Raw genomic sequence first — 26,716 nt, forward strand, 5'->3', positions numbered from 1 at the left:
GAATTTGTAAGGATCCTAAGTTTTACTAACGTTTATTTTATTTTAAAACTGTACTATCACTTCTTATTTTCTACTTCCGGACAGAATTAAATGCTTTAACTTGTTTATGCAAATTGTCTTGCTAATGCCAAGTACTTAAGCTGTGGCTTTTTGCCAAGAAACAGAGAGAAGGAGTTTTAGGAAGCAAGCCGCTGGCCACTGTATTTTTAAAGTTTTCACTCAGTTGCTGGTTGCCTTTAAGGCCAGAGGTTTAGCCCTCTTGATATTTGCAGACGTATCGTAGTTTTAGCAGCTTGGCGTATTACATACATACCTTTTTTAAATAAAGGCCAGTCTTAGTGCTAGGCATTTGTATACTAATTTAAAGTTAGCTTTTAGTTAGAGTTTTAGTTAGTAGTTTTTATATTCTTACTTTCATATCACAAGTGGTTGGTCTCTGTATTCCGAAGTTCGGAAATACCTGTAAAGTATTGAAAATAAGGGGTTTCGTATACCCTTCCTGCTTGTGTTGTCTACTTTCACACCTTCTTGAACATAGCTTGAGTAAGCTCCCTGTTCCTATTCAGGATCATTTGTTTCCAAAGCAAATCAAGAGAAACACAAGTCCTGACAAATTTTAAATTCAACAAGAGTATCAGTATAAGTGGTCAGAGGACAAATTACAAAATCACATACAAGTTCAAATGCGGATGGAATTTTGCTCAAATTTCTCTATAGTGCCATTCAAGTATGATTATGCTGGAACAAAATATTAAAAAAATTTCTTCACAGTTATCGAAGATAATTTGAGTGCCCAATTGCACAAATAACTGAATTTTTAAAGTAGGGTTAAAGATTACACACTATTCTACTAGTCTTTATGATTATGATTTTCTATTTATATAAAAATTTTTTGTGTCTACTTATAATAACTGCTTTCTTTGTACCACTTACATATAAAAAAATTAGAAATAGCTTTGTGTTGTACATCATTTAATACCTTGTGTTATGTAATTTTGCAAAAATTAATGATTAATAAATTGGAGGATATCTAAGAATTTTACATCTTATTTTTTCATATATGGAACACACAAATTATGCAGATATTTGTCTATAAACAGGGGTCAGCTAGATATTTACAGCTTTACCCAGGGTTTTGCTAACATTTGACTCCAGTAAGATAGGATTAGGTGTACTTTACAGATTTAGTTGCTACGAAAATAACAGCTTACATCATAAAATATCACACTGACAAAGAGCTGATACCACAAAACTCAGATTGGTGAATAAAATAAAATGGGATTGTTGGAGAACATCTTACATGCAGAAAAGCATATACAAAAAGATTTGAATTCATTCCTCTCAATTTTCATGATAAAAGTACATTGCCATGCCTCTATATCTTATCGATAGAGAAAAGAGACAAAAAATTAATTTTTAAAAAATAAATAATTTACAGGTAACAAAATATGCATGAACTAAAAACAGACAGTAACATGATGAAATAAAGCAGACTAAACATGCCTATTACTGTCTTCACAAGGAAATTCCAATCATCAAAGGAAATCTGCATGCATTGCCATGCCCCTATATCTTATCGACAGAGAAAAGAGACAAAAAAATAATTTTTAAAAAATAAATAATTTACAGGTAACAAAATATGCATGAACTAAAAACAGACTGTAACATGATGAAATAAAGCAGACTAAACATGCCTATTACTATCTTCCCAAGGATATTCCAATCATCAAAGGAAATCTGCATGCATGATTCAGATCTGTTAAGTACTTAGGAAATGTTTTGAATGAAAACATGATTTTCATTGTTGTCACCTGTTAAAGGAATACCATACTATCCTTAGTACAGGATTAGATTAAAATGCAAGGATCCCTCACCTTCATATGCATGAGAGAAAGTACACTGCAAATGTACAAAGCAGCATACAGCATATTTTATTCTCTCCTTATCTAATCGTAATATTTCATTTCACTCAGTTAAATTTCATCTTATTTATATAAATTACATGAATAACACATTATATATATATAACATGAATTGCTAAATTATGAATGGTGATATTTTACTATTGATGCAACAATGCCAGATGTTGGAACATATTACCTACAGACACAAGAAGCACCACAACCCTGATATTCATTTATTGTGCCCCCCCCATATCTGTTAATTTTGTATCCATCATTTCACTTACCTGCAGTTTACGGAGGACTAAAATAAATTTAAGTTTTGGGATGCACATTTACATAACTGAATGACTTTAACATAACTGAAACATAATAGCTTAAATATAGTTACTTATCCCTATTATCTTTCCACGGAATCACAATTGCATGTTTACTTTGGAATGATGTAACTATATATAAATGGCGAGAATAAGCTCTAAAGAACTAATTATCTCGTACATTTGTTTAAATAATCTCGTACATTGGTTTCTGTGAAACCAATGTGTGTTTCACCATGAAACTTTTACATATACTAGCAGAAGGCTGTAGCTATGAATGGTCCAAGATTATTTGATTTGTTCTTCTTTGTTTCCATATCCACATTTTCCCATTAAATTTGTCCCTTCTCAATCTCAGGATTCTTCTTAATTTTTATTAATACTGTGTACATCTTATTTTTCATTCCCCAGAAGAAAACAATGAAATGGTTTTTCTACAGTCCCTTTAACCACTGCATTCTGCACTCTAGAGTCACTAGATCTTCATTTCTCAGTCTCTTAGACAGCATAATCTACCAATTAAACTTAACCTTTACTTTTTATGTTTGTAAAGAAATATTTGTTTTATACAGCTTTCTTGTTTATATATTGCAGATCTTGTAACTTATCACATGTATATACAAAATCACTGCTGTATTTAAACAGAAAAGACAGTTTGTTTAGAATTATTACTTGTCCGATAGCAGCTCCAACACTGCCAGTGCCATCAATGATGCCAGTTACAGTAGAAAGAGCTTCTTTACTGTTAGCAAGCTCGGTATGCCTTCCTAAATCGGCAGAAACAGCTGTACTAATAAGGCTTGACACACCTCCTATCACTGTGCCAGTAAGAGTCATTAGGGCAGCATTTTCTACCAGATTTGAAGAAGCCCCTAATAATTAAAATGCAAAATGTGAGTACAAATATGATGGATCATAGCAATACAGGAAGACATAGTACCCAATATTTTTTAAATATAATTATGCAAAAACATACAGATTCTGTCAAAAATAAAACAAATTTGGGCAACATGAAAAACATTGGGCATAATCGAGTAGCCACAGAGAACTTTAAATTAAAATATTTTAAGACATAAAGAAATACATTATAATAATATTTTGCAACTAAAAAACTTTCATTCGCACAATAAGATTAATTTATATCAGACAACATTTCACAAAAAAAAAAAAAAACTTGTTTGCATTTAGCAACTATAGTACAAAGTCCGAAATCCGGGTGTCCATTATCTGGAATGATCTAAAATCTGGACCTCAAAGCCACAAACTTTTAATTTATTTGCTTTTATGCATGCACATTTGATTTTTCCTTCCATAGTAAAACATGTGGAGATTTTCACTTAAAAATTCCGATTCTTAATTTCCCTTAGGCAATAAATAAAATACCTCATTATGGAAAAACAATCATGTAAGCATAAATTTGAGAGATTAATAATCTTGCTCCGTAGCTGAGTATCTGCTTGGCATACATCTCCAAATCGAAACATTCACATATTTTATATCCCTGACGCCGACCTGGCGAGTCATTATTTATTATATTTTGCTTTCATCACTGCATGTTTATCAATACATGATAGCTTCAGTAATAACTCATGCAGTGATGTCTAAACTTTTCTTTTATATTAGTAATTGAATAACAAGAGTATGGCAACCTTTTATGCTAACATTATGCTTGGTGATGATTATAGATTTTTAAATGCTCCAAGAAATGTTGACAAAGAAAAATTCAACAAAAATTTCTTTTCATATGCTAAAAATAGATTTTGTTAATGACACTTATAGGCCAAAAGATTACATTAAGTGCTATTTTCATTAAGAATAAGATATGTTATTCACCATAAACCCAGAAGCGGCGACAGAATATGACTGCACAGGACGGCAGAATTTAGGGAAGACAAAATTTTTGGAATTTGGGGAAGCCCCGAGCGGCAAAATTAAGGGATGAGAAGTTTTTTATGATTTAGGGAAAGCACTGGGATACAAAGTTTAATTGCGGTGAAAATTTAGAACTTAGGAAGGTGCTTTGTAGCAGAATTTAGGACCCGTAGCGACTGCACCAGGAGGTATTTACCGCCAGCCCTAGATAAAGCATTAAGTATATGTGAGAATTTATTTATTCAGGACTTAGATTAGTTTTAAGCATATAGAAGAAATAAATGTAGGCAAATAACTAAACTAATACAATTCAGGCTTAATTCAGTACGCAATAGGAGCAAGACAAAATTTAGCAAAACATCTTGGCTTTCGTCGCCAATCTTGTGATACATGCCCAATAATGTATAACAGATGCGCTATTAAGCTAGACTAAAATTATCTTTACTGATTCTAAGGCATTTCAGTTAATGTAGAGGACTGCGCTGCTCCCTAATCTAGTTTAATCCAGCTTATTATTTTTTGCAGACTTATTATTACGGCAATTTTATAAAAACTAAGCTTGAACTTTTGATTATGTCGAAAAGAGTTTCCAATTCTGGAGCTGCCAAAGGATCTACAAAGCGAAACCATGTTTTGATGTCCATTCAACAAAAAGTGGAATTGCTGCAAAAAATGGATAAAGGCATATCAGTCTCAAAATTATGTGAAAAGTATGGCATTGGAAAGTCAACTGTATATGACATAAGAAAAAAGAAAAAGGAACTTTTTGAATTTTTTGTGGAAGCAACTTACACAAAGAAATGTTTAATAAAGTAAAATATTAAGCCTTTTTTTTGGAAATTTTGATACCCTTTAGATCATAATTGTTCTCTATTTCATAAATTACATTTCATATTTTTAATTGTATAATTTCTGCATGCCATCTTAACAGATTTGAATTGATGATCTAATATCCAGAAAAATCCCAAATACGGAATCGCCGAAGTCCTGACGAGTCCGGATTTTGGACTTTGTACTGAGTTTTCACGAAACATGTAACAGGTTATATTTCCAAAACTATTAATTCTATGTATGGACTTCCAATAAAAAAGTTTTTAAGTAGTAAAATTTATGAAAAGAATTTTGCAACAGCATTAGAACAGTTTCCATAATATAAAGTCTAAAATTTTATATGACACCTGTAAAGTAAGAAGCATAGTAAAATATTCATTATACTTTAATGAATTAAATAAAGAACACCGCATACCTTTATGAGCAAAGTTCAGTAATACAAATACAATTAATAATTTCTCTTGGCTATCTGCAAAGTCAATAACTAATGCTATTTTATTCACTAGTTTTATTAATCACCATTCTGTTCAATAGCTGTTCCTTGATTTTTAAGGAAAACTTGGTAAACTACTTAAATCACCGAAAAGATGCAAGTCTAAGTCAACAAGTTTATATTCTTTATGAATTTTAAATGCAGTGGAATGAAATTTTCTGCATTTAGTTTATTGAAACATAATAAAAAATTCTCTAATACTTTTGCTCTAGCGTAATGATATTCAAACTATGGGCTTCAACTCCGTTTGGTAAAGGAAGGTGGATAAAAACTCTAAAAAAATCTGAATTGATGGTATATAACTAAGACTCGACATTCTGATTGGAGTCCCAAAATTGTTTTCTGGGATCGTTTGAATTTTTATGGGGTTGCACTGTCATTAAGTTTGAATATCACTGCTTTAATGAGTAATGTATGAACTTAAAATTTTGTTTTTTCAAAACCATTCTATTCATAGTGCAGAAAATGTTCTTCTAAAATTCACTACTGTATTTACAGAAACTCTATAACAACATTCACATGCTTAGGATGAGTACAAATAAAGCCATTACTTAAACCATTAAAGTTAACTAATAAATGGCGTGCCTGTAAAAAATGAGTTAAACTGCATTCTTCCACTATGTTACTTTTGCATTCAATAGCTTAGATGTGAAAAATATGATTTTGGAGACATCAATACACTTTTCATAAAAAAAAAATATTTTACTGATTTTTTGGGGGGAGGGTCATTTTTTAAATGTGATGGCTAAGTAAATAACAGTACTTCACAGACACTTGTGCATACTTAAAGAATGCATAAAACTAGAAATATCTACATAATTTAAAACATTTCACAAAATAAAAAGCACCAGCAAATTTACTAAATGTACTCTTTCAATTTTACTTGTGCAACCCAAATCTGTTGATTATTTCTCCATATTTATTTTTCTTTTCAAACATGTGATGCAATGAATATCCATACACACATACTACATCTTTTAAAGTACGCATACACAGCTTTTAAAGTACTTTGACAATTGTTAGCAAGAAGTGCAAAATACATAACGTACTTACCATCAAAGTTTGCAATAATATTTATAGTTTAATAAATTATAACCAATGAATAACCTTTTGTTATAAACTAGTGTGCAGTATTAAAAGTTCATATACTTGCCACTATAAACAAATAAAACTACTGGAGATAACAAGAGCATGATTCCAACCACTGGAGATCGAGTTTCTAAACGATCCTAGAAAAAAATGCAATCCATTTATTAACTGCTATGTTTAGAAAAGTAAGCTTAAGACAGTAAAAATACGGAACTTACTGATAAATATCCTATAAGAATACCACCTAGAAAAAAGAATATCAAAGCAATAAATTTCACACTGTTTAGAAACTTATTTAAAAACATTTATATTTAAATGAAAACTAGTCTTATGTATCAATATTCAGATATGTTCTTATATATTAAAAAAAACAAACTACTCAAGTTGTTACATGCATTATCAGTTCTATAAAAAAGAATGCAATGGATTTGAAACATATTTCAATGCTTTAAGATGTTCTCTGATTAGACTGACTCCTTATGACTATAACAGATCTTGCAATAGCTATCTGCCATAGGTGAAGGCTATCTTCGCCAAAGATATTCTAAAAAATAAGATAAAAAAAATATGCTTGTATTTGCATTTTAAATGATAAAAATTATAAAAATCCCATGCAGCCAGCCAGTTCAGTTATTGGGAACTAAAAGTAGGATAAGTTGCTTCATTTGAATGAATAACACTTCACTGCGATTAATAATTCTACACAATGCCACTAACAATTTATAACAACACTCACAAAGTTTACTCTAAAAGGAAAATGAATTACTTTAAATTTGCTCAAATACAGCTTAAGTACATCAAAAACTTGCAGTGTTCACAAAATTTCATATATATATATAGCAGCTTAATGATTATAATAGATTTTAAAAAATTGTACTGTTATTATATATATATATAATTACAATACAATTTTGTACAATTACAATACAATATATATAACGTACACACACATGTATACACAATATAATTCTCAAATTGAGGGAGTTTTTTGTCGGTCCTATATAAATAAGATTACACTCTTTTCATGCGGTCTGGTAAATACAGTTAAAAGGTTTTCCGGTGTCTGTTGATGTTGTTCATTAGTAGGTAAAAATGTGGCATTGAATCTGCAACATTTTCAAAGCACATTGCTTCAACAATACAATAATATATATTTGGAGGTACTTCTTATCAATTTTTTCCACAAAAGGTTAGTTTTCTTTCCAAAAAACATACTGCAAAGTAAGCTAGCTCCCTCTGCTTTTATAACAAGTTCAGTTAAAAAGAATAAAAATTATACAATGAAGCATTGTGCTTTGAAAATGTTGCAGATTAAATTCCACACTTTCACCTACTAATGAACATCAACAGACACTATGAAAAACCTTTAACTGTATTTACCAGATTACACAAAAAGAATGTAATCTACTTTAGACAGACAAAAAACTCCCTCAATCTGAGAATTAATAATCATAGGTTGCATATAAAAAGATTTAAAAATTTAAGTACTGAAAATATCAAAGAACAAAACAACACCGCTATTCTAGAACATTTTCAATAACACAATTTTGAAAATATTGAAATAGCTATTTTGGATATTATTCCTAATGCAAAGTTGAGACTCTTTACAGAACTGATTTACATTCTACAAAAAAGAGCACTGTTCAGATTCAACACCCATCTTAACAAAACTGCTAACAGCCATTAAAAGGACTGTTTATGAACATTTTAGATTTTTGAGTAGAACTATAAGAGGAAATAAAGAAGGAAATTCAGGAAATAGGAGATATTTTTCTGCTAATGAAGTAGGCAATATAGTTCAAAAGTTTACCTTATTCTTTCCAGAAACATCCTTCACCAAAAATATGATAAATTTGCTGCACACCTTCGAAAACAATACATTATGGAAAATTCTCAGCTTTGTTAAGGAAAATTACACTGGATACCAGATTGTGAAAGATTTAGCACTTGCTTTCTGTAATTATAAATTGAGAGAAAGTAGATTTTTCCACAAAAACATTTTTTATACTAATCAAAATCAAATCATTGGAAAGACTGAGGGAGGTCGAAATGTGACAAGTGTGGCTGCGGAGTTCAAGATTGCTCACAGTATCGTTTTACGACTTTGGAGAGCATTTCAAACTACAGGAACAGCTGCCCAATGGTTCAGCAGTGGTCATCCACAAGCAATCACAGCAGCGGACAACCAGTATATTGCCCTACACGAAAGGAACAGGTGGCAGACAGAAGGGGAAATCTCAAGACACATGGACTAGGCAACTGGATGACTAATATTCCATTTTATCATGGTCAGGAGGCTGCACAAGGGTGGTCTGTTTGAACGACTACCTGTACATTTATACCATTAACGACTTCTCATCAGAGTAGGCATTTTCTGTGGTACAGGAAATAGCAGAATTGCACAGACAATCAATGGAGTCGAGTACTCTTTTATGAATAAAAGCAGATTTAGTCTGAGTAGCTATTCTAGACACATACACATCTGGAGAGAGTGGGTAACATGCAACAACTTCTCCAACATCATCGAAAAGGACCACCTTGGAGGTCGCATTTCTCATTTGGATAGATATCATGCTTAGTAGCTGTACCAACCTTCACATCTTCCAAAGGAGGTTCAGTAACTAGGGCCCGCTATTGTAACAAGGTTCTCCTTCCTTACATGCATCTTTTCAGAGGTGCTATGGGTCCTCAGTTCCTTTTCACGGATGACAACACCCTACCTCATTACACAGTTGCTATCGAAGAGCTGTTGGAGAGTGAGGATATTGAACGCATGGATTGGCTGGCAAGGTCTCCTGGTCTAAATCCCATCAAGCATGTATGGGATCCATGGTAGTATGTAACTTAACACCAGTAATGATTCTGGAGCTGCAATTAGCACTACAAAGAGGAATGAGCAACAATGCCTCAACAAGTCATTGACAACCTCATACTCAGCATGGACAGACAATGTGAAGCTTGCACAGCAGTTAGGAAAGATCATATACCCTATTAAAGGATAGATGTTCCTTGCTGGACACATGCCACATGGATGTTTCGACCATCTATCGCATTATGCTCCATGCTACTTTTTCTATAAAGTTTCTTTTTATCCTTTTGATTTCTTTTCCGGAAGTTTTGCTTACATTCCCCATGTTCTTACATCTTGGAAACCTTATGTTATTATTTATGTTAATTTGGAAAGCTTTTGCACAACGTTATATCGAAAAAAATAATCTTGTCCTTAAATTTGCACATCAGTGTACATATGAAATATTGAAATATTACACACACACATATAGGTCTTACGTCTCATTACTTGTTAGCTTTACAATTTCTGTTTCGATTATATATATATATATATATATACTGTACCCCTAAAGTCCTTACCTGTCCTTTCACAGCTGCTGGTCACAGACTTTGCTCAACCCTGTAGGGCACAGACATAACTTCCAATTACAAAAATGTTTTAAATGATGCAAATATTAACGTTTTGGCATTTAAAAAAATCACTTTCACAAAAATTACAAAATCTTAACTTTTTATATGTTCCCCAGTCCCTATAAAATAAAACACAAAAAATTTCAATACCACACAGCAAAAATTGACTGAGTTATTTAATTTCAAAATTTAAAATTTTTATTGCCATTTTCAATCTGTATTGAGGGGTTAGTTATTAAATAGAATAGTTCATGGCTGGTTTGCTCCCCCCTTAGCATATTAACTACTGACATGCATAAGGACCAATTTGAGCAGAGTGATTTGGAGGTTGAAGAAATTTATATTCCCATATAAAACAACAGAAAACGTGACTCACCAGAGGTACATGCAGCCATTAATGTGAACATTGCTGTGATCCACCAGTAGACCACAAAGCCCCAAAATCAGACCAATGATGATCCACAGTTAAAGTATTAAACGGCATTCAACAATATCCTTTTGTTATTTACTAATGTCTTTAATTTATAATTTTGTTACCTTTCGTGTGCCTAAAGAATTTCCACACAAATTTATAAGTTTCTGATGTCTAAAAGTGTACTATTAATATTCTCATGAAGCTTTATTAATTCAATATCATAATCTGTAATCACAAAAAATTCATTAAACTAGAAATATTTTTCATTTTTAATTAATGCAGATAATATTACGAGTTGGCTATATGCCAATAATGAAGCATGCCACAGTTTTCAAGTACACGTATTCTACATGGCTGTGAATAAGATTTCCATTCTGAAAAAAAAAAAAAATGCTGATCAATAGCTTTTACAATACTCTGCAGAGAAATCGCTTAACATAAACATTTTTCATAGCTGATATTTCACTTTTAATAGCATACAAATGCAAACATTTCATTTTTCAATTTGTGTATGGCCTTGAATATGATCTTTCACTTATCTTTGAATGCCAAATATCTTGGTCAATTTTTTAAATACATCTAATTTTTTACAATGCATACAAAATTTTCCTAAACATAAGGAGCAGAGGGTAAAGATTCTGCACTTTTGTAAAATTAATTTCTTTACAATACCAAAACATGAATATTCGCATCATTAAAAACATTTCTGTAACTCGAAGTGTACATCTATGACCAACTGGTTGAAAAAAATAGAGACCATGTAAGGATTTCCAGAGATACATATATGCCACAATATATATTTTTTACCATTATTTTCTAGTTCATACAGAAACATACAGATTTTTTCTGGATATGAGTATAGGGACTAGGGAATATCTAAAATGTTAAGATTTTGTATTTTACATAAAACTGATCCTTTAAAACTCTAAAATAAATATTTGCACCATTTAACACATTTTTATAATTCTAAGTATATGTCTATGACCAACAGTTGCAAATAAAGGCCAAGTAAGGACTTTTGTGGACACAGTATATATATTAACCTACATATCACCAAAAATTCACACACATTATGAATTCAAGTGACATCATTCTATGATTTCCGCTTCTCTGTGCATCTGACCTTAAGTTTGGTAAAAACATAACTATTTAGTGGAAAAATTACAGATTGAACAATTTACTTAGTTTATTTTTAAATTTGTACTTCCAATATTAGAAAGGTTTAGTGATAGCTACTATTTTGTAATTAGTCCAGTTGTATTACATTTCATGCTAATTTTAATTTAAAATATACTGACAAATATCACAGAAGTATTGTTTTTCCATATAATGCTGAATATTATTCAGTTTTCTTAAATTATTATTTCTAATGTTAAAAAAAAAAAAAGCTATGAGTAATAACACAAGGTTTGACTTGGAGTATTGAAAACTCAAGTCTTTACACAAAATGCATAAAAATGTAGCAGTTGATGATGTTATGTGGTATGTGAAGAAGATTTGTTCATGTAGACCAAACAGAAAATACAGAATTATGCTGGTAAGGACCCAGACTTGAATCAGAAAATGAAGAGGTCCTTAAAGTAGTCAAGTCAGTAAAAACAAACAATATTAATTATAGAATGAAAATGCTATAAATTCATACTAAAAATAAAATTCTTTTGTTACATCAAGAAAACACTGAATGACAATGCAGTTTTGAATTGCAGAAAGCATTTCACATATAATAAAATCACACATTATTAAATTTTTCCTAACATTGTTTAAACAATAAAAAAGCTTTTTAGTTGTAACAAATAATGGAAAAATTGCTATAAAATTTTAGACTAAAGTATTTTCCCATAAAATGCTAAAAATGACAGTTGTTTTCGATCTATTCTTTAAAAAAAAATTGTCATGAAATTTCACCCAAATAAAAGTAAACAAAAACTTCCATATAAGGAGGTTTATTGATTGATTTTCAGAATAAATATCTAATTAAAATGTAAAATATGCATGCAATAGTATGCATATATGTAATAAATTTTTGAAATCATAATAAAGTATTTTGTACTTTAAGGGGGGAGGAATTGTCAAATTGTGCCAAGGATATTTAAGTAAAATAAATTATTTTACTCAGTCAATTTCCTTCAAAAATAAATTTGTTTCCTCAAAAGTTTGACATCAAAATATATTTACTTTTGATTTGCAATTAGCTGCTATTGATTTACAACATTTATTAGCAAGTTTGCATTTCCTTTGGCTCAAAATTTATTTCAATATTTATTTAGCCCATTGCTTTTATTTTTTTCCCTAGTTTCTCATTTGGATTACCCTTATTTTACCCCATTTATTTTTACATTATTGTATGCTGTTTATTTTTACAGTATTGCCTGCTTTAAGGTCATGTTGCAGCAGACTATATTTTGATGATTAAAATTTAAAAATTCTTATTTTATACCTTATTACATTTTTAATGGCCTTTAATTAATAATTTTATCTTAATTAATTTTAAAGTTTACCTGATTTAAAAGTCAGATTACACAATGAAAATAAAACAGCTGTGATTTTAATTCTGGTAAAAGTTATCTTAACATAGAAAAACTTACCTATTATACCACCAACATCATACCAAACAGAGAGAAGATCTGCTTTATCTTCTTTCCACCCGTAAGCCATTTGTAAATAGTATGGCAGCCAGAAGAAAAATGAATAGTTCACAAATTTTAAACAAGCATATGCAAAGGAATACTGAAAATAAAAATTCAGCTTCTAAGTACATTATTACTTTCATAGTGTTCCAAAATATATTTTAAAAAATAACATCTTTCACATTTTTATGCAAGTTTTGGATCACTTTCATTAAAAGAAACTAAACAACATTCTACAGAAAAAATACATGTGCCAGTGTTTCCTATTGGTCATCATAAAATTAAACGCATAGTTCTTATCTCTTGTTGCCCTAGCCAGTATAGTAGTTAGTAACACTAACTGCCACACCAACAGGCCAGAGTTTGAATCCCAAATAAGGCATAGATGTTTGCACACGTTCAGTGTCTGTCTGGCATGGGGGCACTCAAAATACATGGTGTGTCGGAAGTCTCTCAAGAGGTTGGTGGTAAAGGAAGAGGGGTGGAAGACCCTCAGACCCCCCTGTGGTGTTCTTCCTCAAAATTAAGATGGAACATTAACAGTTAGCTAGGTTCAGCAATATATCAGTTACCTGTGGTACTACAGAGATACCGTCCTAGCTTCTACCTGCACCTGTTCTATCTCTTATAATGGAAGTCTGTCTTTCAAAATAAACACTGCCATTTAAAAAGAAAAGCTTTTAAGTGTATCATTCCTCCCCATTCTTTGTTTACTAAAATAACCAGTACTTTCTCTAGAAACATATAATACTTCTACAGCACTAAATGAAATAGAGGACCAAAATCAATCAAATCCTACATGCCTCTTATATGGCAACACTGGCTTTGACAATCTCTGGTGACACCTGGAAATCACTAGCAAAAAATTTCCTCATTCAGCGTCCAAGCAAACTACCATAATCTTTTGATTATCACTATCATAATCTGTTGATTGCTATGCTGTTTTAAGCAAAGAAAACTGCAGTAACTAGAATTTTGGTAAAATTCCATTAATGCAACAGCAGGAAAAAGTCTGCAAATGTTCCAAAGATAGCAACTTCATAATGCAAAATAGTCAAACATTGAGACTTCATGCATTTTGATCCAATGATTCCATGCAAAGCTTTGACAAAAGATATGTGGTGAATATAATGATTTGGCAATTGGTTTAAATGACGAAGGATCTGAAATTTCTTCAGGAAAAGGAGTTCTCCAAAGTGCAAGATTGTTCAGATAACTGCAACTATATTTTCAAGCAACAATACATCCTGAATGCATTATTAGGATGGTCATTACTACCTCAAGTTACATTTTGGACTGATATTAACATGTAGTGACAACTGCTGGTGTTTCATCAGAAAAGTACTACAATTTTAACTACTATTGTACCTAATAGTACAGTAAAAGCTCCACTAGCTGGAAAATTTGGGAAATGCAGAACTCCGGATGCATGAATATTTCGGATAGTGGAATGTATAAAAAACGAAATTCAGGTTAGAAAAGCCAAATCAATGGGGGAAATGTCCATTCTAAAATTATTACAATCAATCACCTTATTTGCTACCAACTTGATTATCAAAAGCCTACATTTAAAATTACAAAAGATACAGAAAATGCACTTCAGACATAAAAGCAGAGTTATTTTGCAGGCCTTAAACACAAAAGTAAAATGTCTGATCCAATTATGAAAATTGCTGGAGATGTCACCAATAATTTTTCATGACACATTACCATTATTTATCTGTTTTCAAAGTCGCATATCATGGCTATTTTTTTCTTTAATGGCTGAGAACTTTATAATCGTTTCTAATTTTTTTAACGGCTGGGTGCTTTTGTTGATGCCTGGATGCTGATAAAACTCCACTTCAAGCAGCCTCAAATATTAATAATTTTTTTTAATGTGAGGGGAAAATAGAACTTATACCTTCTTTACAAAAATAAAACTGGCTTATCTAGAATTAATTGAATTTCATTAAATCAAAAGCTTCTTGATAATGAGTTGTGATGTCATACTTATCCATTACTAGTGCTAAATGACACTGTTTGGAAACATGTGTATGTGTTAATAGCATTATGAGTCATACAATGGCATTACAAAATGCTCATTTACTAAATTTTTTCAGGGAAAAAATCTTCTAAAATTCTCCGGTTACTTTAACTTTCTGATTAATTGAATGCCAGATCAGGATTTTACTATACAAAAAACTGTACATTTTTATGATATCAGAACTGCATGTTCTAAAACTTATGCTTATTCTACAAGTAGTACTGAGAAATATTAATACGAGCAACTAAATTATGTATATATATATGTGTGTGTATTTTTGGTTTATTGCTGTGTGATATTAATTTTTAATGTCAATATCCACATCTTTACAATTTTCTAGTTTCTTATAACATGTCTTGTATTTTGTTTTTTATTTGCATGTTTATGCATTATTCTAATATCTGTGCTTTATAAATCAACTCTGGACGAGGGATACTAACATTAGTAAATACATCCTTTAAGCATATACAAGCAAACGAAAAAGTATACACTGACGAGCCTTACGTATTATGACCATCGCCACTTTTCAATGAACTCATCTGAATGACGTGCAGGCATGCGGTTAAGAGGGAATGGTATTTAACTGCTGCTGCAGAAGGTACTTATCATTCTTGCACTTACTTTTGCAAGTGATGGAACATGCTGATGATCAAATTTGATATACGGCAGAGTATAATGGACCAAAGGCTCAGACTAGTTATCTCCTAAACAGCTCAACTGGTAGACTGATCATGATCTGCCACTGTTAGTGTTTATGCAAAGTGGATAAATGGCAGTAAAACCAGCAGTAGACACCAAGGTGTTTGACGTCCATGTGTATCAAAGAAAAAGGATGTTGGAGACTGTCCTGCTTGAGACAGCAAAATCAGCACCACTCAGTGGCTCAGCTGATAGCCCAATACAATGCAGATTCAAGTGCAAGTGCTTTGGAACACAGTTCGGTGGACACTGTTGGATATGGGACTGCGCAGCAGACATCCCACTAGTATGCTTCTGTTGACCAAGTGTCATTGTCTACCATGCCTACAGATAAAGTAGTAGATAGAGCACATTTGGGATGTTATGAAGCAGCAGTTCAGAGCTCAAACACCACCATGTCAGAATAGTTTGATTTTGTGTGAATGTTGCTTAGACATTTGGCACAACCCGTCTCTAGTCATCTACCAAGAATTTGTGGCATACATGCCAAAGTGAATTGCAGCTGTTTTGCAAGCCAAAAATCTTGCAGTGTGTTATTGAGTAGGTGGTCATAATGTTTTTTCTCTTCAGTGTATATATGCATATTTCCCAGTAATATCAAACATTTTACATTAGAAGACATTCTAACTTATTTTCCTTGAAATTGAACTTTTACAAATTTTAGAAACTCCCAAGGGTGGAACGATATATTTCTATTGTAAAATTACTAGCTTAAGTTTTAAAACAAGATTCAAGTTTCTCATATGTGTAAGAACACCTTTTTTTCCTTCTATTTCCTTACTGTGTTTAACTGTGTAAGGCTTAAATAAGCCAGGTCTGGGTGCTCCTTCCTTTTGGTGAGTTATTTCTTTATTTAGACCAAAGGTCAGCAAACTCTTTCATCAAGAGGGTATGATTCAGAGTTTGGTGCACACTGTAGTAGTGATAAATATCTCTCCATATTGCATTTTTAGCAACTGCTACAGATGAATTGCATAAAAAGCATACATCTTTTTATAAAAAATTAAACACAATTTTCGCCCACTTAAAATGATGCATCTTCCCCTTATTTGTTTTTTCCCTCCCCAAGGCTCTACTCTCTTTATAACTTAAAATAAAACCATGTAATGACTACTTTATGTACAAACAGAAGTTATGGCTGCAAAGCGAAGCATGCCATATTTGGATAGAGTACACAAGGATAATGGGGGTATGCAATAGTACACTATGCAGAATCAGATATTTCTATCAGTACAAAATCGATTCATCTAGTCATGCAGTGCTACCTAGATGCCACTAAGATTCAGTTTTTATCTAAAGCTTAAATGTACAGTTTTAAAACAGTTGAGAAATATATTGCAAAAATGTTAAAATAGTGAAGAAAATTAAAATTTTTGTTCTTTCTTACAGTTGCAAGTGTTTGCTGTTGAAATACCTAATTTTTAAAGTTAAGATATCTGGATGACAGGCACTTTAAAACTGCTTAATGGGCACATTGAAGCCTGCTTTAGATTCTTAGGAATGAATTTAATTTACAATCTTTTATTATTTTGCAGTTTTTCCTCAAAAGACATTTTGCTTTTAGTAGTCAAATATGCAATATGGTACATAACTTTTTTGGTAATAAACTACAAAAAACACTTTAAAGTACGAATTTTCCAAAAAATCAACAAATATCTACAAAACTGTAATTGCACTATAATTTTAGGTACTTCAGGGATTTATATTCATATTTCCACTGTTTTTGGAGTCTGTCTTATATTATCAGTGAATAATATTGTAGAGAGATTAGGTTATTTTGAAGCACAAGCGATGAAAAATGAGCAATGCCCTCGCCAGGACTCGAACCACGGATCTCTCAAATACGCATCGAGCGTGCAGACCACTACACCACAAAGGCACACTAAGAAGGCGGGAGAAATACCTTACATGAATAAAACTGTAGTCTACATTGCCACTGTTTCCCACCAATTTTGGAGTCTATTATTATCAGTCAATAATATGAATACAATTGTAGTCTACATTGCCACCATTCTAAATCACTATTATTAAATTTCGTTTCACACAATACACATAATTACTGAACTTTTATTTGATAAAATTTCACTAAGCATCTAATTATCATGCATCTACTACATGAAAATCTTGCGAATACCATTTTCCCTCTCTCCCGTGCCTATAGGGATGTGATGAAATTTTGATTGACCACAAAATATTTATATAATCACTAAGCACTTTAAAAGCCTTCAACATTATACACACACATGGGCACACATATTCATATGTACATGGACACATAAATATGCACACAGATATTACAGACATGTATGAATACATACCTCATAATGAACTAACTAGTCATAACTACATCTATGGTGACAGCATTGCTCAGAGTAAAAAGAAATCCAACATATTCTAAATTGCTACTATTTATAAAATAATTACGTAAACCTAATATTTATAATTTTTCCAAGTTATTTTATAAAAGCAGTACCATTGCATGCACACTTCTAGCTAACAAACTACAAATGCATGCATAGTTCCATGTAAACACAAAGTATGTGTTTTTGAATGTGAAAAAAGTATCAAAAAGAATATTCCCCTTAAATAAAAACTTTTAGTTAGGATGTTTCAAAAAGGTACCACAACTAAAGATTCGTTAAAGGGTTAGTTCTAAGTCCCAAGTTCCATTTTAACAAATGAAGAAAAAAAAAGCAAGCTTTTAGACTATGATTAGTTTGATTCATATGACATCATTTCATAAAAATACATGGAATTTATATTTTTGGTGGTTTTTCCACAAAAGAAATGGCAATAAGTCAAACACGAAATCTTTTCCATATATAAGAAAATAACATATAAAGGAAAAAGGTCTGAAATGTGCTGATAAAACTATTAAAATTATAAGATATAAACTGCTCTTGCTAAAAAAGTCAGTTCTAGAAGTAGTATAAAATTTAAGTGTACTGTGCATCTTTTTTCTTTTCTTTTCTTTTTTTTTTTTTTTCAATTTTAGTTTATCCATAGATAATAATTTTAAACTTTATTTCTTTGTGCTTTTATAACATAAATGGTATTTTAATGAAATTTTACATTAAAAAAACTTTTGTCCATGCCAGTGTCTGCGGGTGATCCCTTAAAATTTTATTTATAGAAGTCTTGAGTAGTTTTTTTAATAAGATTATGGATTATTTTTGAAGGGAGCCTTATTAAGTTATGAAAACTTATACAGTTATGAAAGAGTTATGTTATAGTATCCCTCATTGACTTTATTCTCCACAAATGCAAGTTTCATAAACAGTTAAATTTTAAGTTTTTCATTCTCCTATTTTTCTTGGCTTCCCTCACAATAATTGTTTAATATAAAGTGTTTTATGCAGATATCAGTTATGCTAATTTTAAATACTGAGATTTTTTAACTGTGTGGTATCCTTTTACAAGCTAGTGACAATTTTTAAGTTATGCACTAAGTTAGACCATAAACTGCACCTCAAATAAACTTCTAGCTCAAATTGGAAAAGAAACATGTAATGTAAAATTTAAACTTTAAACCTTTAACTGCTTATTTCTTTACTTGTTTTCATGTTCTTTATTTCTACACTGATGATAACTTGCTTTCGCATTGGTGTAGTCTGAGCTAAGCTGCTAAGTCAAACCAATAGGCAGAATTTCAGTTCATAGCTACAGCATCACATAGCCAAAATTCTCAGTCTCAAAGGGTATGTTATTTGATTCATTTCTTAAAATAAGAAATATGGGTCTTAACCAGTCATTCAAGTGATATTTTATTGCATAATCACTTTGAAACATTATATAAGCACTAATCGTGTTTTAAATAAAATTACTTCATTTGTTGTACTTAAGCAGTGCTTCACACCAAAACAATATAAACCTAGCATAATTTCAAACAAAAATAAGAACAATTTTTAAATCAGCATCAGTTATGTAGCTCTAACAAATGTCTTAAATCACTACGTGAGCACATAATTATAAATTAACAGAAAATTGATAATATCTGTTAGTGCTCTTAAAATGTGTCCAGAAAAGATCTTACAGCTATAACACCAGGCAGACAGCAAGCATGGCACAGTCCAATTGCTTTTGGCCTTTCACTTATTGACCTCTCATAAACTTTTGAAGATGGCTCTTGTTGAAGCAATGGTTTCTTATCTGAAGGATCAGAACAGTTCTCATCTGGATCAGGAAGACCTAAAAATTTAAAGCAAATGCTTAATAAAACTGCAAGTAAAATGAGAAATTACTGAAAAGAAAAAAGCTTCTAGCTTATACAATGATTAAATGTTTTGAACTTCCTTTTCGTTTACCACCCAAAATTACTGCATATGTTATGCCAACTTAAGGAGTGTACTAAAGGTACTATATACTACACGACATTGCATGTTTACCTACATTATTTACTTTTGCAACTTACAAATCACACAGATCATATACAATTAATTCATGAAAATAAAAATAAAATGAAGCATGCTCAGACCTCATGGCTACATGTAAATGGTTGATTGCTAACATAATTTCTTGATTCCCACCAACAAAATACATGAATCAAACATTTACACCAACAAATGAATGTAAGATGTAAAATAAGGCAAAACAAATTTTTATATTTGTTTTTCAGGTGAATATTACATTAACATAAACTAACAGAGATTTTAAATTTATACTAATTTAAGGTTCTTCTTTGCCTAATTTTACATTTGAAAATGCTCCAAAATTTTTGCACAAATAATTTATACACAAGCAGTTGATTGTTTCAAATCATGCAAAAGCCATCTATTTTAGAAAGGTTACCTTTAAGAGCTTAAAAGATAACTATCTTACAATGATGCTAACTATAGGCTAATCTGTTCTGCCAGTTTCTGAACTAGTTATAAAATGAATAGCACAAATTTGAACCATTCAGTAAATAATAAGCAATGATATTTATAGATAGTTTAAAAAATACAATATAATCAACCATACAAAATCAATCAATCTACCAAAAATTGACAAAACAGGATTTGTTTTTATTTTATTTGCAAACACATGCACAAATGCGGGTAGTCAAATGATAAGTTTATCACCCAATTGCTTACATATTTGCTTAAATATACAATTACTACTTCTTTACAAACATACTTAAGGATGTTACTGAAATGAGTAAACATTACCAAGATGCATATTAAAAAAATGCAAACTACAACTACAAACATGCAGGAATTTTTCATATTTTTAAGCAACAGTATATCTCCTAATAACTAAAATCAGAAACAATAAAAAATGTTAAGAATTTCTCATACATTAGAGATTAATAAAAAATTTGAATCTAATAAAACAAATACGAAACTGAAATAGAAATGACTGCTAAACTGGTCATGTAGATGCTTCTTTCAAACAGCTAAAATTTCAGAGCTACCTAATCAACCCACCTTATCAAACTTAAGTATATGAAAATTCATGCTTGAAAATACCAAAAATTTTTAATTAAGCTTCACATAAATGATTTAGATTTACAGGTTTTTCAAATACATCTCCCACATAATAAATGCACATGGAATTTTGTAGTTGCATGCATTTAATGCTTGCTGTTTTTTTTTTTTTTTTTTTTTTTTTTTGTCAAATTTTAGAAACAAAATTTTCAAAATCAGATCCTTAATTCATATTTTTGGAAAGAATAATAAAAAAGTTCACCAAAGATTTATAATTAATATATTTTTGTCACATTAACCTGCTATAGATCTAGTTCCACTAGTTTACACATTTTTGGATATTTATGTATTATCCCATCAATCGACCAAGTAGTGCTAATTATGGATGACTATTTCCCTTAGAATTTCACAGCATCGATAGCCAGTTGGTGACTGTCGCTGAAATTTCTACCAAAGATCAAAGGGATAATATATAAGTATCCATTTTTGTCCTTTACGGCCAAATAAAAATTCATTTAAACATGCATTATACAGGATAAATTTGAAAAAAAAAAATTAAAAAGCTTTCTTACCAACATCACGTGGTGAAGCGACTAAACTGCAAAGTATCACACATCCTGCAGCAAATGTGATACTGGATGTAACTAAGAAGGAGTACTTGAAATAAAAATATTTCTTTTCAATAGCAGGTTAATAAAAGAGATTCAAAAATGAATCAATTATAAAAATGATTGATGATGATATTTTTAAAAAACATCATCAATCATAAGAAAAATATAATAGTCATACATTTACTACAGGATAGATAAAGGATTTTTTTAACAAAAAGCGATCTAGAAATTAGAAAATATTAAGCCCAGTGACTGACAAGAACTATACTATGATTAATGGTAAGTTATACAAAAGAAAGCAGCTATGAAATAATGCCGAAATATAGAATTTTAAACACAAAACTGTTTTTAAATGCATTAAAAAGTATATACACCTTAGTTCAAAAATAAATTAATAATGAACAATTAGAATAAAGCGGCCAGCCTGACATCCTATTTGGGACTCCAGCTAAAATTCTAGTTTCACCTAATAATTGAGGAGTACTGAATCTGAATGCTAGTGGCATTCAGCTGAATAATTAAGCTCTGATTGTCATTGTTAGTAACGAAGCAGATCTTCATCTCACATAAAAATGATCTCACTTTTGTGTCACATTTGACAAACTTTATGAAGCAACTGCAGATTTACGAGACTGTGTATCATATGATGATGATAATTTGCTATAATAATGTTACTTTATATGCTGGCTTTATTACTCAAAAACCCATGGTACCACAATGGAATCTGGTACAGAATTATAATGAGGAAGTAAGGGAAAATTTCTATATAACACAAGGAGAAAACATTGAAATACAAATGAAATTCATTCTGAAGATTATTTCATAAAAATATATTCCCAATTTCAGTCTGGCATAAACCTTTACAGCAAATGCTTTTGTCAGGATCTTATGCCAGCTTCTACTTATAGATAATTTGGTAAATATAAAAATGGGCTAAAGGCCAAAGAATTTTTCTTAGTATGATAAATGGATTATTCAGATGTCATGTTTTGCTCGGTCTAGCTTCATCATTCATGGATGAGATTACAAGTGTTATAAAAGTTTCCTTTGTTACTCAAGTTTAGACTCTAACTCCGATCTTCACATCAAATGATCTAGCTTCCTCTAAATGCTTAACCATTTATCTAACTGCCAAAAGGAGATAAAGGACCTTTACAAGATACGAACAGTAATGCTCTTAAATCTATCCAAAGTTCCTGTAGCATTATATCTACTAACACTCAGCCAACCAGTAGATGAATGGTTAAGACTGCTGAATACTGGGAGTTCAACTTGGCCTGGGTTCAAAACACAGAAAAATCAGCTGGCTGCATGATTGGTTTTTGTGGCTTTTCCCATATCTCTCTTTTACACAAGAGTTTTCTACAACTGATGCTGTTTTGTAACTTTCTACACTACAGAGTTTTGTCAAAAATGATGGCTCCTCTCAAATGTTATAATTGCTTTAAAAGCAAAATCTAATTGTTAAAAAATTGCAACTATACAGCTATTATATGGATTCAAATTATTCTAATTTTATTATATAATATCGTAAAAGTTTATTTGTTACTATATTTATATATACTATATACAGGGTGCTCACTGAAGTCCAGTATCACCCATTTAACTGCCAAAAGGTGCAGCTCTAGTCACACAAATGTGTTTACTAGGTTATAGTAAAGTGGCTATGCACTACTAGATGAGACTGCTTACAATACCACCTGGCAGAAAACAGCAGTTATCATTCTTATCTCAAAAATTATATGAGGTAGTGGAAAAAGTGAATTAAGAAGTTGTAGAGCATCATTGATTTAAACATACACCTTGTGGATAAGAATGCTAAAAAAAAGTGCTGAAAATGAACATTTGTTTTTTCATGATTTCCAAGACTGTGAAATCATGAAGCTTGAGTGAAAAGAGAAAAGACTATCTCTTACACAAAAAATAAGCCTGCATCGCATAGTTGTATCACTTGAAATTCTCAGTTGACAGGATTGTGGTTCAAACCCTGCAGGGTACATCCTTGCACTGATTATCTTTACAAACCAAGTAGTCAATATGCAGATCATGCAAAATGGTGTCGTGAAAAGCATAAGCTCAATGCAACTTGAGCTTGGTGTGTGAAATCTGTGCATTATGCAACTAGTGTATAAAACATTACACCAGTTCACCTGAGACAGTTATAAAAGAGAGATCTCTGGGTTGTATGCTGAAGGTCATGGAACAATTTTCGAAAAATGATTATTGTTAGATGGTTCAACTTTACAGTAAATGAGAACGTATGGCATGATCATCAGCATGGTTGTATCGGCAACTTTCTCTTCCAAGCACGCATCCTTCACACAAGACCATCCTACGGGTTTTGAAACATTTAAGGGAGACAGGTTGCATGACTAGCCGACTTTAATCTGGCACACTAGCGAAGGTAGGATGGAAAGTATCACAGGAAGATATATTAGCATTCACCTTCACATATCTGAACAGCAGCACAAGAGAGATAAGTGAAAATTGTGGCCTTTCAAAATGTCATGTTTGGAAAATCCTAAACAAATTAGGTGCTCATTCATATCATCCAACACCATATCAGGCATTACTGTTTATTTCAATTGCTTTTAGTTCTATTTCATAATTCCAGTTAAGATTACTGCTGTTCATTATTTTTATAAAAAATACTTTTGAATTAACATGCATAAAAGCGAGGGTGTCGGGGGACACGTTACTCAAGTATCTTGTAATTTTTACTACATAATTTGGCTATTCACTCAAAATTTCTAAAGAATCTATTGTCTTAGCAAAAATGCTACATTCAGAATGAGTTCTTTGGTACTCTAATTTGGCTTTAATGTCTCAAGGTTTCTAAAAATTCAATCACTTAACGGAACTACAATTTTCGCCTAACTAAATTTGCCAGTTTGGCATCTTCATTCTTACTTTAGTAAGACGAAACACCTTCATTTATTAATTATTGCTCATTGATCGGGAGTTGGTTTGTTCCCCTTGAAAAGTCAACTAATTTCCAATCAATGGTAATAATTTCTTAATTTATTAATTTTCTTTTTCAAAGTTTGAATTTTTGTTATTCATGATTTAAATTCAAATACTTTTCAACATCTTTTTTCACAATTTAAATTCAAGTACCCTTAAGAAATTTTCCATGATTTACATTCAAGTTCCTTTTAAAAAAAACAATTTTCGGAATTAAATTTCATACTTCTGGGTTCAATCATTTTGATACATTCTACTAAATTTATATTAGGAGATAATATAATCAATTTGTCTTTATATATATATATATATATATATAATGTTGAATGATCTTAAATTCACTTAGTTCGAAAACAAGTTTTTCTAATACTTGCATATATATATTATGTGTGTGTCTAAATACACCTTTTAGGAATTAATGAAACTTCTCCATATTCCATATCATATTGATTGATGAAGTTAAAATAGTCCAAAAATTAATCTATACATTCATTGATTGAATTTAACAAAATACAGTAATATATAGAGTTCCAAAAATTGAGTCTTTAATGATATAGGAAATTAAATAAATCTCTTGAACACTTAAAAGCAACTATCTTGCTATCAATTGGATTAATTAAAAAGGAAAGAAAAGGAAAGTTTGAAAGACTAACTTTATATACAAGCAAAAGAAAAAAAAATTTAAAAAAAAGAAAAAAAAAAAAAAAAAAGATTCAAAGCAACCAGATATTATTGCTGATACAACCTTGGTGAAGAGTTCAATTCAAGTTTGCCAAAAATCTTTATTTTGTAAAAGACAGTAATATACATGATGTGGAAAACATAATCAGGAACCACCACCAGAGTGGTAAAGTCACTGAACACTGCTAGTTTGGTTCAAATTCGAATCTCAGCAAATTGGCTGGCTGCATGGGCAGTGTCGCGGTTTTCCCCATGTGTAATGCATGTACGAGCCAATCTCCTTTAGAAATTCCTCAATGAAGGAATACCTCCTCTTAGGCAGGCAGCTCTCGAGTGTTTTGCCATAATTAAATAAACCAAATAAACCAGCTTTAAATCACTTCTAGAAAACTAAGAGTAAGTATTTAGTAAATGCCAATATGCTAACTAAAATTCACCCCTGAAATTCAATATTAACTACCCCATCATCAATCAATTAATAGATGTAAAAATTTGTAGAAAGCCAAAATGGCAGAAAATATCACCATTTGGCGTCAATTCGCATTTTGATTTCATTAGGTGATTATTCAAATGTAGTCTTTACACAGCATGCTTTTTCTTGAAGAAACAGAATAGCTGCTTGTTCATATGTTGGAAAATCTCAAATTGTAAAAAATATATTTCATACAGTTGTCAGGAAAGAAGAAAAAAAAACTCATCCGGTGCTGCGGAAATACACCAAATAAAAAAGTAACAAATGGCTTTAATAGAAAAGAACTGCAAATTTTTCTGATTAATGGAATAGGTAAAGAAATGCTAAATGAAAATGCTATTGCTAAAATCTTCATTGCAATGGCAATGCTCCAACTATCAAACAATTAATGGATAGTGAAGCCTGTAGTATGGTTTATCCAAAAAAATATAATTGCCAGTTATGAAAAGAATAATAAAGAGGTTATTGAGAAAAATATTTCAATTGATTACTTGATGGAAAATTTCAACATCGTTGTTACAGAATTTGAAAAAATAAACTTTGAAACTGAACAAGAAATAATGTCTTTTTGTAAAATTAAAGAAAGTATTAAACCCATAAAATGGTTGAACAAATTATGCTAAAAAAATTTTTACTGAAACAATACTAATTTTAACATTAAGCTCTTTGATTGTCAATTTTGGTTCCTCTAAGATCAATATTCAAACTAGGAAATATTGTTTGTGAAATATTATTATTTTACAAACAAACTTTCCTAGTTTTATAATTTCTATACATAATCTTAATTAGATTTAAACTGATGATCTAAAATTTGAAAATTTTTGACATCTAGAATCATCAATGTCCTGGCAATTCCAGATCTTAGACTTTGTACTGCATTAGCAGAATGCAAA

General features: G+C 31.0%; 1 protein-coding gene across 1 annotated transcript in view; it reads right to left on the reverse strand.

Moving 5' to 3' along the window:
- The window catches only part of LOC118201211 (sugar phosphate exchanger 3-like), a 69,919-nt gene that overhangs the window by 4,337 nt on the left and 38,866 nt on the right, over positions 1 to 26,716 (reverse strand). Inside the window, exons 7-12 of the mRNA XM_035373270.2 lie at positions 21,668 to 21,752; positions 19,724 to 19,878; positions 12,924 to 13,065; positions 6,722 to 6,747; positions 6,568 to 6,643; positions 2,891 to 3,090 (exon numbers count right to left, since the gene is read on the reverse strand). Coding sequence (XP_035229161.1) covers positions 2,891 to 3,090; positions 6,568 to 6,643; positions 6,722 to 6,747; positions 12,924 to 13,065; positions 19,724 to 19,878; positions 21,668 to 21,752 — 684 coding nt within the window. The remainder of the gene's footprint in view (positions 1 to 2,890; positions 3,091 to 6,567; positions 6,644 to 6,721; positions 6,748 to 12,923; positions 13,066 to 19,723; positions 19,879 to 21,667; positions 21,753 to 26,716) is intronic.

Source organism: Stegodyphus dumicola, chromosome X1 (genome assembly GCF_044657685.1).
Source record: "Stegodyphus dumicola isolate Sdum_Otavi_A_Nest chromosome X1, ASM4465768v1".
NCBI lineage: Eukaryota > Metazoa > Arthropoda > Arachnida > Araneae > Eresidae > Stegodyphus > Stegodyphus dumicola.